Source organism: Macrobrachium nipponense, chromosome 12, assembly GCF_015104395.2.
Source record: "Macrobrachium nipponense isolate FS-2020 chromosome 12, ASM1510439v2, whole genome shotgun sequence".
NCBI lineage: Eukaryota > Metazoa > Arthropoda > Malacostraca > Decapoda > Palaemonidae > Macrobrachium > Macrobrachium nipponense.
The window spans coordinates 68,028,465-68,044,348 of NC_087205.1; the positions used below are offsets into that span (position 1 = coordinate 68,028,465).

The following is a 15,884-nucleotide window of genomic DNA, read 5'->3' on the forward strand; positions in this document are numbered from 1 at the left end:
AAAGATTCAGTTGACTTATGTCCAGCACTGGCCTCCAACCTCCCGAGGTACTTTGCAACCAGGAACAGACGGTTGTAAAATCCCGGAGATTCGTGATCCAGAACAGGTTCTATGGCTCCTTTCTCTAGCATGGAAGCTACTTGCTCCCACAGAGCCGCTTTCTTCTCTAAATCGTTGTAATTTGCCCCGAGGGCTCTCGGAGATGTTGCGAGAGGAGGTCTTTTCAAGAAAGGAATCTTGTACCCTTCTCGAGCTACGTTGACAGCCCAGGGATCTGCCTTCATATTTCCAGTATCAGACATCTTTAAAGAACAATCCAAAGCGAATGCCAAGCTAACGTTTCCGAGTACAATACCAAAATCCAAGATCAGTCAGCAACGAGAATGAAAATTCTAGCAGGGAACCACCAACAATGTTGCCGGTTCGGCTGGCAGAGAAAATCTGGCCCAATTGGGAACGGTTCCTAGCGCTAGCGCCACGGTAACGGGGTGGTGGTTGCCTGAACTACTAATAGGTTACTAGCGTTTGCCGCGAGTTTTGAAAATTTCTGCCAGGTGGAACAGAGAATATAGCTATATATATACCTGCCAGGTAAGTGTCATACATTAAACATTCTAATGAGATACAATTTACAGGATCCTTGGAACAACTAACTCCACCTTTAAATATCAAATTTTAAAAGTAATTTGTATTTTCCCTAAAATCCAAACCCAAAGTTCTTTAAAAAAGGCAATTAGCTCCAAGCATGAACTGGAGACGGCTGTTTAAGATTATTTACAAGGTAGCTAACGATACATAGACAGGTAGAGGGAAGCCCCACCCACTTGCCAGTCTGCACTCCACTTGGATTTCTAGCCCAAGTAACAGTTGAGAGGGGTAGCTGAGGTGGGCAAATAAGGCAAAGAACTTCAGGCTTAAATGTTAGCAAAAATAAAAATGACTTTAAAATTTTTATATTCTTTCTACACAAATCTGATCCTTCATTCTTTATACGGCACAGTTGCCCTTTACTGGGAGGTAATCTCTCAGAAGCTACTGGTAGATTTGCCCTTCCAGGGAATGTTAACTCCCCATTCTGCCAGAAGCAAAGAAAGTAGGTTTTTTATTTCCTAGAAACATAGTACTAAGTTAATTGAGTAGTGTTGAGCAAAAGTAGTGGTCCAGTTTAACAAACTTGGGGGATAAATTAAACAATCACTAAATAAAAAGCAAATTTTTCAACATACAAACCTGAAGTTCTTTATATAGGCCATTCAAACTTATTCACAAGGTAGAAAACTAACAACAGGCCACTTGTTGCTATACAAACCACTTTACCTTCTGGCCTAGGTGCCACAGCAAGGTGTGGCTGAGGAGGGCCTTTAATGCAAAGAACTTCAGCTTTGTATGTTAGGAAAATTACCAAGTTGTACTTAAGACTTAATCATTGATGGGAGGACTCAGGGTACTCCCTGAAGCAACTGGTACGTTTATGTTACCTTCCTGGTCCATTAGAGAGCAGAAGATAGTAACCTTCACCTCTGCCATACTGCACATTTGGGATGTAGCAGTTAATAAGACTTCCATACCATAATTAAAGGATTTGTATGCCATTACTCAATAATGCTGTAAGAACTTATAATGAAACTCGAACGGTAGTAAATATCCTTCCTGAAGGCCATCCACTAGCCAGGTCTCTGCTCCATGTTGCTGCCAAGTTGCCCAGTGGCTTGACAGACAGCCCCCACCATCGGCAACAAGCAGGGAGGAACACTGCCCCTAGCATCCTCCTCCCTTTTTCTTTCCCTTTACTCCCTTCCTAGAACAGGAGGGGTGTTGAAAGGTGGTGCGATCGTGCACCTTTTGCTACTGGGCAGAAGAGGACTGGGTTCCCCTACGAGGGGACCAGCAGGTCTGGGACTTTCTCTGGCCCAAAGAGGAAGGGCCAGCCTGACCAGAGGGTTAGGCTGCAGTGCCATGTGAAGACCAAGAGGTTTTTGATACTGCCTAGTGAACATGCTTGTCATTGTTATCGACACATAACATGTCCATCGAGGCTTCCCCCAACATCCAGCAGAGAGAGAAAAAGGATCCCCGTAGTAATGGTCCATTAACAAGTGCCAAACCCAAACCTGGGACAACAAACCTTGAGAGTGAAGACAGTACAGCTCCTCACCTCTTCAACACCAGATTTGCTGTCTGATGGCCAAGATAGGTAACAGCCCTACCTCCAGACGGCATCAGTCCCTTGAACAGTAACTCCTCCTCGGTTGTACGAACAGCCAAAGAGGAAGAGATCTTAGTCACTGTAAAGGGTAGATCAATCCAAGAGACTGTCTGGAATGCTGCCATGGCAGTTGATTCCAGTGCCACTGCCTCCGACTGTGGGAGGGAGACCCAATTGACATGGAGGCGTTCCAGTGACAGACTGGGATACAAAAAAAGTCAGCCCCGGGTCAACCTGTTTGAACAGCAATGGGTTCACCGAGAGCACATAACATTTCCTCTCGGAAGCTAGAGGTGGACAGTCTCTTGCTGGACCAGCTGGACTGAAGAAACAAGAAAATTCACTTAAGTCTAAAATTCCACCAGCAAGCCTACATCATGTCAGGACAATCAGAGCCCTGGGTTGCTTCTGGGGTCCCCAAAGTGACTCGATGGCTGAAGAGCATTCTGCAGGACAAGGCACAGTCTCTTCCTTGAGATAATTTAAATGAGATCATTTTAAGGATCTCCACAAAGTGCCTATGACTGAGTCCATGGGCAAGGGACCTGTGGGTCCCTCAAGTTTCCAGTCCTCAAGAGTTGCTCCCTTCACAAGATAGGGACTCTCAACAGAGCCCCCTGGTGATCTCTCAACCACTCAAGGCATACGACCTGTCTGGTTTGAGGTCTGGCACAAGAACATTAACCTCTGTGAATGGGATGTGATGGGAACAAGAGTGGTTCTGGCCCTGGACCCCAGAATTGTCTGGCTCCTGGTAAACCCAAAGGAGGGGGAGAGGACAGGCAAGATATCCCTAGCGCCCTTGACCAGCCTGTCAAAAACCAAAGCCTTGACAGGTGAGTCCATGGGTGGTCGTCAACCCACATAATAATGTTTACAAGTCGGAGAGAGTAGTTCCGCTCACTGAACGTGGGCAGGGGTTGTCCCTTGAGTGAACTCCAGTCTTCTTCGAAGCCAGAGCTTCTACAGGTGAAAAAGACTTAACAAGGGATCTTATCTTACCTAACCTGGGTGACCACCTGGTCATCCAGGGCACTGAGACTTCTGAGCCACTCTTTTTGAAGAGTTGGAGGGGGGGTGAGGGGACCACCTGCTTACTCTCTTCTCACCTTCTCTCACTGGGCTGTACTGGCAGCAGGGCCTGGGTCTGTAGACCAGGAACCCTTGTCAGCCTGAGTAGGGGTGTAACAGGGCCAATAGTGGTACACTGTGGGTACAGAGAACCATGGGCAATGACTGCACTCGTGCACTCAGCTACAGGTGTAGCTAGTAGGAGACCTGTCAGTTCTCTCTGCAGTAGAGGACTGCCTGCTGGAATCTCAACAAGATTTCCCTCTGGGATTCAAGTCAACCTTCTTCCTCCTCCAATCAGTTCCTCATTGGATGAGTGGGTTGCCATCTTGCCTATCAATCTGGTTGCTTGAGTTCGCTCCCTGATGCTGCCAATACGGAACCAGAGGAATTTATTTCTGGTGATTAGAAATACATTTCTTGATATGTGGTTCGAAGCCCACAACAAGCTGTAGGTCCCATTGCTAAGCAATCAATTGGTTACTAGCTACCTACATAAAAATCTAATCCTTCAGGCCAGCCCTAGGAGAACTGTTAAATCAGCTCAGTGGTTTGGTTAAACTAAGATATACTTAACCTCTTCCTCCACCACTTTCTACTAGACTTGGAAGAAGTTGGGAAGATGCCACAGCACTAAATGATGAAGATAAAGATGATGACTTCCTTTTCTTCTTGAACTTCCTCTTCTTGCCAAGTGCAGCTGAGGTCAAAAGCATCATCCTAGGATGCTGATGAAGGCAGCACCTGGGGGCTCATCATAGATGCCACATGCAGGGTCATCACATATGTAGGAGCAGTTCTGGAGCTGGTGGAAACCGTGAGTGTCAAAGTCAACACAGTCATTACTGAAGCAGTCACTGGAAGACTATTCATAATCTTCAAATGCTTAGTGAGAGATGAGACTTTGGATTCCACAAGATGCCCATGGCCAAGCTCTGTAAGCCCCTTGGCCTCCACACCACCTAGACTCAAAGTCAGGTTAGGGGAGAGCTCTTCCATAAGCCCTGAGAATGACCCCAAGCGGAAAACTCCTTCTTCGAGCGAAGAGGAGCTTCTGAAGATGAACCAGACTGGTCCCAGATGCTCTTTACCAAAGCAACAGTCAAAGTCAGCAAAGTTGAAACAGCTCCCTTGGGAGTAGCAACAGCAAAAGGAAGTTTGGCAGGTGGGAGAAAAGTACCAAAGATGATCTCTGGTGTCACTGGCAGAGTATTGTACTCTTCTTCTTCCTAGAAAACTTCACACACCATTCAGACAGCCAAGCACGGCACTCTGAACATGTTCTCTCTTGATTGCACTCATGCTTTCTGCATGAGGTACATAAAAGTGGATAATTTACTTCTGCAGAGGAGAGGAACCTATGTATGTACACTGCCTAAACACCTGAGTCTTCATCTCAAGAAGTAGTGGGCTTAGTGACTGAGGGGTTTGCATTTTATCGAAATACTCAAAAAGCAAATGAACAACATATTTCAAGCAATGAAAAATGCACAAAAAGCATAAAGATAAAGCATAAAGCAAGTCAAGCACAGAGCGAAGAGATATCTTCAAACAACAGCAGACGGAAGCAAAGAAGAATGCACACAGACAGGTGGGCAGAGCTATTCCAGCTTGCAATAACAAGCTAAATCCTATGTAAAGAACACTGCTTTGTATTTGTGAAGGAACAAAAGAGAATTCACCAGGTCTAAAACCTTGCTAGCAAGTCTTGAACATGGCAGGCTGATTTGTGCCTTGCATTCCTTCTGCGGCCCTCATAAGGACTTGATTGGTCTGCTGAACAGGCCAGTCTCTGCCTCGAGATCACTGATATAACAAACCATTTTAATGATTTGGGTCTGTCTGAGTCATGGGGCATATGACCCTCAGGTCACATCCAGTTCCCAGTCCCGCAAAGTTGCTTCCTCTGCAGGAGAGGGACAATCAAGAACAATTCCAATCCCAAAACCACAAGCCTGTCCAGCTCCTGGAAAACCCCAAGGAGGTGGAGGGGATAGGTGAAGATTGTGAGCATCCATGCCCAGACTGGCAATGACTGAAGTCTTGCCAGAAGAGCAAGACTGTGGGTAGTCGAAAATCAAAGGTGGCGACATCTACATGGGTAAGGGAGAGTAGTGTGGAGGCTGTCCCTCAAGTGTGCCTAAGTCTTCTGAGAAGCTGGCATGTTTACAGAAAGAGAAGACTGAACAGGGAACTCCTATGCTGGGTCTGGGTGATCGGCCGGGAGGGACAAGTCACTTTCCCAGGACCCCTCAGCCACTCTCTTAGAAGAGTGGGAGGTGGTGAAAGAGAACCAGCATGCCCCTGTTTCACCTTCTCTTACTGAGCTGTGCTGTCAGGTGGGGCCAGGTCTGTAAACTGGTTACCATTGGCAATACAGTGGTACCTCAAGATACGAAATTAATCCGTTCCGAGGAGGCCTTCGTATCATGAGCTTTTTGTATCTTGGACCGCATTTTACATGTAAAATGGCTAATCTGTTCCAAGCCCTCCAAAAACACCCCAGTAAATTTCATAATAAAGCTAAATTGACCTATAAAATGATATTGTTATGATACAATAAAGTTTTGTACATACTCACCCGGCAGATGTATACTTAGCTCTAGTCTCTGACGTCCCCAACAGAATTTCAATTTTCGCGGCACACGCTACAGGTAGGTCAGGTGATCTGCCCTGCCGCCGCTGGGTGGCGGAACTAGGAACCATTCCCGTTTTCTAATCAGATTTTCTCTTCCACCTGTCTCCTGAGGGGAGGCTGGGCGGGCCATTAACCGTATATATCTGCCGGGTAAGTATGTACAAAACTTTATTGTATCATAACAATATCATTTTTGAACATGCAACTTCCCCGGCAGATATATACTTAGCTGATTGGCACCCTTGGTGGAGGGTAAGAGACAGCTAAAAAAAACCTTGGTTCTTACCTGATTGGGCAGAAGACTTCATGGATACTGTCTATGAGTCTGCTTTGCCTCGAGCTTCAGCGAGGTAGTGACCTATGACTGAGAGCTCTTATGGATCTTGTCAATGGGGGCTTACCCACTTACATGACAGAACCTTTTTGGATCTTGTCAATGGGGGCTTACCCACTTACATGACAGAACCTTTTTGGATCTTGTCAATGGAGGCTTACCCACTTACATGACAGAACCTTTTTGGATCTTGTCAATGGGGGCTTACCCACTTACATGACAGAACCTATACCTCTGGCAATTTCAAGGAGCACAAAACCAATCCCGACCACCTGACCAATTCTAATCCGTGTTAGAACTAACAATTGAAAAAGGATTAGTTTCAGCTCCCTGTCCCAGCACTGAATCCGCAGATACGTAAGGCCCCAAAGAGAAGCACTTATCATACGTCACTTTAACGTCTCTCAAACAGTGGGAAGCAAACACTGAATTGCATCTCCAGAATGTGGACGCAACTAGATCATGCAGCGACATATTCTTATGAAAGGCCAGAGATGTAGCAATGGCCCTCACTTCATGAGCTTTTACTCTAAGGAGCCTAAATTGCTCTTCTCCACACGCCAGATGTGCTTCTTTTATGATACTTCTCATAAAGAACGCCAGTGCGTTCTTTGAAATAGGCCTTCTGGGATCTCTGACTGAGCACCAGAGACTCTCTAGGTTGCCCTTCAGCTTCTTCTTCCTCTCTAACTCCTTTCCCGCTAAAGACGAGAGCCCCTTTACTTCAAAACTTTTGGGCCAGGGTTTAGAGGGATTCTCATTCTTGGCTAAGAATAAGGATTTAAAGGAGCAGATCGCTGACTGCCCTTTGAACCCTATTCTGCCGTCCAAACCCTGCAACTCACTAATTTTTTTAGCAGTAGCAAGAGCCATAAGGAACAGAGACTTCCTAATAAGATCTCTGAAAGAAGCCGCTTGAGGAGGTTCCAATTTATTGCACATCAGATACTTCCGGACAACGTCCAAGTTCCAACTGGGGGCCTAGAAGTCTTCTTTTTCGCGGTTCGAAAAGATCTGATGAGATCATGAAGGTCTTTATTCTCAGAGATATTCAGGTCCCTGTTCCTGAAAAGCGCGGCCAGCATGCTCCTATGTCCCTTGCTTGTCGGCACAGCTAGATTACAATCTTCCCTTAAAAAGAGAAGGAAGTCAGCAATATCGGTCACAGAGGTATTGGATGAGGATACCTTCTGCGTCTTGCACCATCTTCTAAACACCTCCCACTTCGACTGGTAGACTCTCAAGGTAGAAGTCCTACGGGCTCTGGCGATAGCCCTAGAAGCCTTGAGCAAAAAGCCCCTCGCTCTGACAAGTCTTTCGATAGTCTGAAGGCAGTCAGGTTGAGAGCGGGGAGGTTTTTGTGAAACCTGTCGAAGTGGGGTTGTTTGAGCAGATCTCTCCTGAGTGGAAGGGATCTGGGAAAATCTATCATCCATTCCAGTACCTCTGTGAACCATTCTTGAGCAGGCCAAAAGGGGGCAATCAGAGTCAGTTTCGTCCCTTCTGAGGCAGCGAACTTCCTTAGTACTTCCCCCAAAATCTTGAATGGGAGAAACGCGTACCCATCTAGTCTTGCCCAGTCCAGGAGGAGGGCGTCTACAGCTATTGCCCTCGGATCCCTGATGGGGGAGCAATAGTTATCCAGCCTCCTGTTCCAGTGTGTGGCAAACAGGTCTAAGTTCCGTCTGCCCCAAAGATTCCAGTCTCTGGCAAACATCCAGATGGAGAGTCCATTCGGCGGGGAGGACTTGATCCCTCCTGCTCAGCAGGTCCACCCTCACGTTCCTCTCCCCTTGCACAAACCTGGTTATTAGCTTGATGTTTCTCTCCTCTGCCCACAGCAACAGGTCCCTTGCTGTTTCGTACAGGGAGAAGGAATGAGTTCCTCCCTGTTTCCTTATGTATGCCAGAGCTGTGGTGTTGTCCGAGTTTACTTGAACTATTGATCCTATGACTTCTGGCTCGAACTCTATAAGGACCAGGTCACCTGTTCCCCCTTCCAGGTGCCTGACACTTCCTTCGCTCCTAGTGTTGCTCCCCATCCCGACTCTGAAGCGTCTGAGTAACTCAGTAGGCACGGGTTCGGCTTTAGCAGCGACATTCCCTCAGGTTGAGCCACCAACCGAGGTCCTTTTTTATCCCTTCCAGGATCGGGAAGGTGTTTGCTAGGTCCTGCGAACTCTGGTCCCACATCCGCCTCAGGTAGAACTGAAGGGGCCTTAAGTGTAGTCTTCCTAGGGGAACGAACTGCTCCAGAGAGGAAAGTCCCCCCCAGATGACTCATCCACTCCCTCGCGGAACATCTTCCCTAGGAAGGCTGTCACTTTTTTTCTTTTTCCAAGCATCGCTCTTTTCTTTCCCGGGATGGAAAAGCTAGAAAATCCAGAGAATCCATCTGAATCCCCTGATAGACGATGTTCTGACTGGGAACCATCTGGGACTTCTCCCGGTTGATCAACAGTCCCAGGGACTGGGTCATCTTCAAAGTTAAGTCTAAGTCCTCCAGACCTCGATCCCTCGACTCGGCACGAATTAGCCATTCGTCTAGGTGCAACGAGAGCCTCACCCCCTCCAGATGCAGCCACTAGGCTACATCTTTCATGAGGCCCGTGAAAACTTGAGGGCCGTCGACAGGCCAAAGCACAAGGCTGGCCCTAGAAAAACTGAAAAATCTTTCCCTGGACCATGAACCGCAGATACTTCCTTGATGACAGATGGATGGGTACATGGAAGTTATTGGTGGTACGGGCGAATCTTGGACTTTACAGCAACAACCTTTCGTATCTTGAGCAATTTTTGTATGTAGAGCCGTAAAATTGTTCGTATTTGCTTTCGTATCTCGAGGTACTACTGTAGGTGCAGTGGTACTTGCCGTACTGCAGCAAGAGGGGGACTTCATGCTTTTGGTGGACTTAAAGGATGTGTATTTTTAAATATCTATCCGTCAAGTCTTCTCAGGAGAGACGGTTTTTCAGTTCAATAAACTTTATTTCGGGATTCTGACCGCCCCCAAGTAATCATGATGGTTACATCTTGGGCCCATTCGCATGGTACATGTCTTTTGAGGTACCTCAATGACTGCTTAGTCCTGGCAAGCTCATTGCTTCAGTTGCTGTGGGACAGAGAGCATCTCGCATTTTTAAATGTACAGGCAGTCCCCAGCTATCGGCGGGGGTTCCGCTCTCTGCAGGGTGCTGATAAACGAAACCTGCCATTAACTGAAACTCTTTGATTTATGGTGCTTATGGCGCCAAGTTTCAGTTTAAAGGGCATCTGTAGGTATTTTATGGGCCATAACTCTACTATCAGCACCTTATGGCCCCAATAACCGAAACTTAGCCCGTTATGGCGCCACAGACAATCGCCATAAAACCAGAACGCCATTGACCGAGTCCGCCGATAAGCGAGGACCGCCCATACTGGATGTGGTGATAAATTTCAAGAAGTCAGTTATCATACTGAAGCTCAGGGTAAAGTACTTGGGCATGATGATAGATACAGCAGCAGTAATAGTTTTTCCATCAGAATCTCACATCAGCAAGTTCAGGGAGGTAGCACAGAAGTTCCCGTCTTCAGGAACAACCTGCTCGGCAGTGACATGTCAGTCAAGGTCAATTGTGTTTAAGAGAAGCTGGTCTCTCATGGGCCGCTTCGCCTTGGCTCTCTTCAGTAGAGGTTTAAGGAGTTCTGGTCTCCAGTTAGAGACCATCCTTTCTTTCCTATTCAGCATGGCCAGCTATCCATAATGGCAGCTGGAAGCAAGGTGGATTACAGACTGACATGTGGGCAGGGGCTTCCCCCACCTGTCAATGGTTAACTACATTGCCAGTAAAGTTTAAAGGCCTGTTCCAACTTGTGTTCACAAGCTAAATCCTATGTAAAATATTAAAGTTTGTGTTTGTGTAGATGAGTATATTCTATGATCCTTATGGCACTACATCTACAAATCTGACTCTGATTAAGGTAAGGTTTACTGAACATATTGGGCAGGAAGATCCAGACAGGCAAAGCCTTCAAGGACAGTATTCATGCTCAGGTTTATCTGTCAGTCCACTTATAGTTTATCAAAACTGGCGTTAAAACTTAAGTGTGGATGACAGTTTGTGGGCGGAGTCAGTCCACTCATCAGGACTGATGAACTGATGGAATTACCTAAAGTTCTTTCGATCAACTGATAGGTGATAACACGTGGATGCAGGGTGACCAGATTTTGAAAACTGAAATACGGGACACTTAAATTGAAGAGGTAGTTGAACAATATAGACACAACTTATGCGAAGTTATGCACGCAGTGACGCAGGCAAAGTCCTTCTCAGCCTTTTTTTCCTTTTTTATTGCCTTTTCTTTGTGTTAGAAAGTGCATTCGTTGTAGATTTTGTTACAAACAGCTGTTCATTACATGTGTCAAAGCATTAGAATATTGCAATCAAGCATGTTTTGCAGCTTTGAAGGATATTAATAACAAAAGTGACTTGCCATAATATATTGAATAAATTGCAGACAATAAAATACATATGATGAAAACCTTTCAATAATCCTTTTAAAATTATTTTCCTTGCTGTTAAATTGTTTTCCATTCGTCATATTTTGCACTAGATCCAACTGCTCTCAAGAGATGGTGTTTGGTTTGAGCATATGTGATGAACTCCGAACAGGACAGTGTGAAATTGCACTTTATCTGTAGTTCTGACTTGATCAGCTCTACACTGCACCGGTTGCTACACCTACCCCATCATTGGCCCATCAGAGAGAACACTCGCTCCACTTGAGCGTTTGAAGGTGGAATGCTCAGTACATATTTTGCTAGCTTATTGTATATAGTATATATATGTATATGTATATATATATATTATATAGATATATATATATATATATATATATATATATATATATATATATATATATATATATAGATATATTATATACTATATATATATATATATATATATATATATATATATATATATATATATATAGGGTATATATATATATATATTCAATCTTGTGCCTTGTATGATAAGGCGCCCTATGAGGTAATGTTAGACTAGCGATAATCTATACGCTAAGTCGGTTGGTATTGCACTTCCATCTTCAATGGAGTGTCTGGGGTTTTGTAGATCACTTACGAAGTCGGTATTATCTTTACGACGATGTGTTAAACTCATGGTTCGGTGAGGTTCTTGTAGAAAACAACAAGGTATAAAAATAGTATATTCTTCTGAAGTTTTACATGATGAAGATCAGGTATGATCGTACAAGTCTTCTATGACGATAGCTTGATCGCTTCTGCCAATGATGATGGCTAATCCTATTCCTCTACATGATAAAGCTTAGGTAAAGAGGTACAGTCTTCTAATGACGATAGCTAACTCTGTTCTGCCCGTCTACCATCTCTGTTACAAGTTATGAAGGAACAGACAGTAGTTCGAACATATGAACATACTATCAGATGACATAGTTTTCATACGAACACACAATCGAATGAGACACGCTACAGATCACGTAGGCCGTTTGAATAATAGGTCGGGGTAGTTGTCTCAAGCAGGGAGCTTGGACTAATGTTTATAAAAACAATTGAATGACTACAGGTGACGGCATGTTATCTTAGCCTACATACTTATTGTATACGTCATCTTTAGCGTCTCTAGTCTGATCACATTCCTGCAAGCAATCTGGTTGACCTCTTTAGTTTGCGACTTTTATATATATGGACTAACATTCCATATTTTTATTATGTAAACACTTACATTAGCTCGGTCACCGCTACCAAAACCACCTACTGAAATTATTTCAAACTTGACTTTGCATTTGACTTATAGGAGTGTGATACAGACACTATGTGAATATATATATATAAGTAAAATAAAAATTCATGGTGTACATGAATTGATTCAAGTAAAATATAAACAATGATATTGGTAAATAATAGTGATCACATGATATATAATGATACAGTTTTTCACTTCATCTCTTTAAGATACTTATGCTACAGAAAATACTAATGTACTCTGATAATTGCATAGAATGAAGATTAACATGATAAAAATCATATTTTTAACTGATAAAAAATTTCATATATGAATTGATAAAGTTATTAATGTTTATGCTGATTGATTCGTTGATTTTTGATTCATTAATCAATATACAGTAAGTCCTCGGGTTACGCTGGTCTCGACTTACGATGTTTCGTGGTTACGAACGCGCCCCCATAAAATATAAAAATATATGCGTCGTTCCGTCTTACGCGGTTTAGCGTCGTAAGCAACGTAAACAAACGCGAACTAGTTCCAGGCGCACGGCGGAAGAATACGCTTTGTGGGGGAGAGGACGGCGTCGCTTCGCTACGCTCAGTCCTCGCCCATACGCCATTTTGGTTGTTTACACTGCCTCTCTCTCCCTCGTGTTTGTATCGTTTTTGTAACTCTTTGCTCTTTGTTATGGCTCCCAAGCGCAAGGCGGACTCTTCTGATGGTAGTGCATCGAAGAAAAGAAAGGCCATCACCATGGAAATTAAAGTGGACATTATAAAGCGATCGAGAAGGGAGAAACGCCAACAAACATTGGCCGCTCGCTTGGCCTTAGCCGTTCGACCGTTGCTACCATTATCAAAGATAAAGAGCGCATCGTTGAACATGTGAAAGGATCTGCTCCTATGAAAGCGACAGTGATAACTAAGCAGCGTAGTGGTCTAATAATTGAAATGGAAAGGTTATTGGTGCTTTGGTTGGAAGACCAAAATCAACGGCGTATCCCAGTCAGCCTTATGGTGATTCAGGAGAAGGCGAAAAGATTGTTTGAAGCGTTGAAAAAGAAAGGGGGAGGGAAGTGAAAGTGAAGAGTTTTGTGGCTAGTAGGGGTTTGGTTTTATGCGATTTAAGGCTCGGGCCAATTACCATAACCTTAAATTGCAAGGTGAAGCTGCTAGTGGGGATGAGAAAGCAGCGAGTGAATTTCCTAAAGCGTTGTCTGAGATAATTAAGGAGGGGGGTTATTCTGCTCAGCAAGTGTTTAACGTAGACGAGACAGGTTTGTTTTGGAAGCGGTATGCCTAACCGCACTTACATCGCCAAGGAGGAGAAGTCAGCACCCGGTCATAAAGCCAGCAAGGAGAGGCTAACTTTACTTCTTGGGGGTAATGCTGCTGGCGACTTCAAACTGAAGCCCTTGTTGGTGTATCAGGCTGAAAATCCAAGGGCACTTAAGGGCATTTGGAAGGGTCAACTACCAGTAATTTTGGAAGTCCAACAAGAAGGCATGGGTGACACTTGCAGTGTTTGAGGACTGGTTCGTAAACACATTTTGTTCCAAGTGTGGAGCGGTATTGCGCCTCCAAGGGTATCCCCTTTAGGTGTTGCTAGTGCTGGACAATGCCCCTGGACACCAAATGCCCAGCTGGGAGACTCACCCAACCCTAATGTCAAGGTGGTTTACCTTCCACCTAATACCACGGCCCTTTTACAGCCTATGGACCAAGGAGTGATTGCTTCGTTCAAGGCCTACTACCTACGAAGGACAATTGCTATGGCTTTACAGGCAACTGAAACCAAGAAGGACTTGACTCTGAAGGACTTTTGGAAATCCTACAACATCCTTGATGCTGTAAAGAACATTGCTAATTCCTGGGAGGAGGTTAAGCAAACAAACATGAATGGTGTCTGAAGAAAATTTGTCCTCAATTTGTGAATGATTTCCATGGGTTTGAGGACACAGTTCAGCTAGTTGTCAAGAACGTTGTTGCCCTGAGTAAGGAAATCAATTTGGAGATGGAGGTTGATGATGTTACAGAGCTGCTGGAGTCTCATGGCGAGGAGTTATCTGCTGAGGACCTGATACAACTGGAGAAGCAGATAATAGAGGAAGAAGAAGAAGAAGCACCCACCCCAGAGCCTAAGGCTTTCACAAGGCAGGACTTGATAAGAGGTTTTGCAGAGTTGCAGCAAGCTTTGTCAACTTTTGAGGCTCAGGATCCACTTGGACAGGTTTCACTAGGGTTTCCAGAGGCGTCATGGATTTTGATGCAGTGTTACAAGGATATCTTGGATGAAAAGAGGTCGCTCTCTGTTCAGACTAACCTGGAGCAGTATTTTAAGAAGGTAGAGAGGCCTGCAGGAGATCCTGTACCCTCTACCTCAGCTGCCTCTGCTAATCCAGCACCTTCTGAATGTTCTGCTAACCCAGACTCACCTGCCCCAGTATCTCCAGCACCTTCTGTAGGTTCTGCCTCACCTAAAGACTCACCTGCCCCAACATCTCCACTAGTATGTTCTGCCTCACCTCAAGAATCACCTGCCTCAGCATCTCCAGTACTAGTATGTTCTGCCTCACCTCAAGAATCATCTGTCTCAGCATCCTCCAGCCAACTTCCTTGAGGTTCCTTTTTCTCTTCACTAACCTCCCCCAGTCTCTCCAGCACCGCAGCTTCCTCTCCAGGGTGTGCCAAGCCAATCAAACTAATAAAGGTAAGGAATTGTTCTCTCATTGTTATTGATAGGTATTTACATTAAATCATGTGGTATTTTTCAATGTTCCGACTTACGCTGAAATTCGTGTTACGATGCATCGTAAGAACGGATCAACGTCGTAACTCGAGGACCCCCTGTACTAACTCATATATAACTGCAGATATTGGGAAGATAAAAGGTAACAGATTGATTATAGGCTACCTGATTTGTTTATACATTGGTATATGGATAAATATAATATGATTAATATATGTGCACTTTAAATAGATTCCTACTGCGTACACGCAAAGATATATTTAGATTCTGTTATTTATGATCATTTATATAAGAGATTCCTATTGCGTACACGCAAAGATATATTTCGACTCTGTTATTTATGATCAATTATATATAGGATAACATGATACTTTTATATATATAGGATACATGACCGAGGTTATACTACTTCACTTTTAACTAGCGTTCGAACAACTTTTCGTCCATTACACAGTTCCAGACAACACCACCTATAGCCAATTGAAACGGCCTTTTTCAATGGTTAAAAACCAGGGGAAGGGGAAAATTTGCCTGGGCGGGTCCAACGTTCTATTTTTGCGCTCATACTTATTCTCTGCATCCTAAGCTACACGATTACGTTCGCGATGAATAGATCATCCCAGCACGAGTCCTTCGCCAGCAAAGTAGAGTTGAATATCCTTCGGGTCGTAATTGTCGGAAGTATGTCCCTTTTTTATTATAATTTGTAACCCTTCCGACTTCTTACGGAGTGTATTATATTGACTCCACTTGTATCCATATTTATTTTATTTTTTTTTATATTTATTTATATATATATATAATTTGATAAATTAATGGTTGGCTTGAATATGTGGAAAAGTGTTCTAGCGGCGTACCGTATAAGGCTACTTGCGGCATCAATTCTATAGATACAAGATATAAATGATAAACGTATTTAAAACCGCGAGAACCGCTATAATCCGGTCGGATCCAATATCACGAGTTGTAACTCGTAAGACATTGACACTTCCTATTTAATTATCCGTTATTCTACCAACCGATTGACTCTGGGTGATCAAATATATTATTGGTTTTCTAATGGAAAGGAATTCACACCACGTGTTAAGGAGATTATTATTGATTTACACCACCCGAGTCACAGATTATTATGTGTTG

The 15,884-nt window shown here is 44.1% G+C and overlaps 2 protein-coding genes across 2 annotated transcripts in view; one reads left to right on the forward strand and one right to left on the reverse strand.

The window, feature by feature from the left end:
* The window catches only part of LOC135224830 (ring canal kelch homolog), a 120,981-nt gene extending 115,611 nt beyond the window's left edge, over positions 1 to 5,370 (reverse strand). Inside the window, exon 1 of the mRNA XM_064264152.1 lies at positions 5,152 to 5,370. Within this exon, the coding sequence (XP_064120222.1) occupies positions 5,152 to 5,370 (219 nt within the window). The remainder of the gene's footprint in view (positions 1 to 5,151) is intronic.
* Positions 1 to 15,884, forward strand: part of LOC135224576 (ring canal kelch homolog) — a gene marked incomplete in the record, with an annotated part of 536,926 nt that overhangs the window by 290,642 nt on the left and 230,400 nt on the right.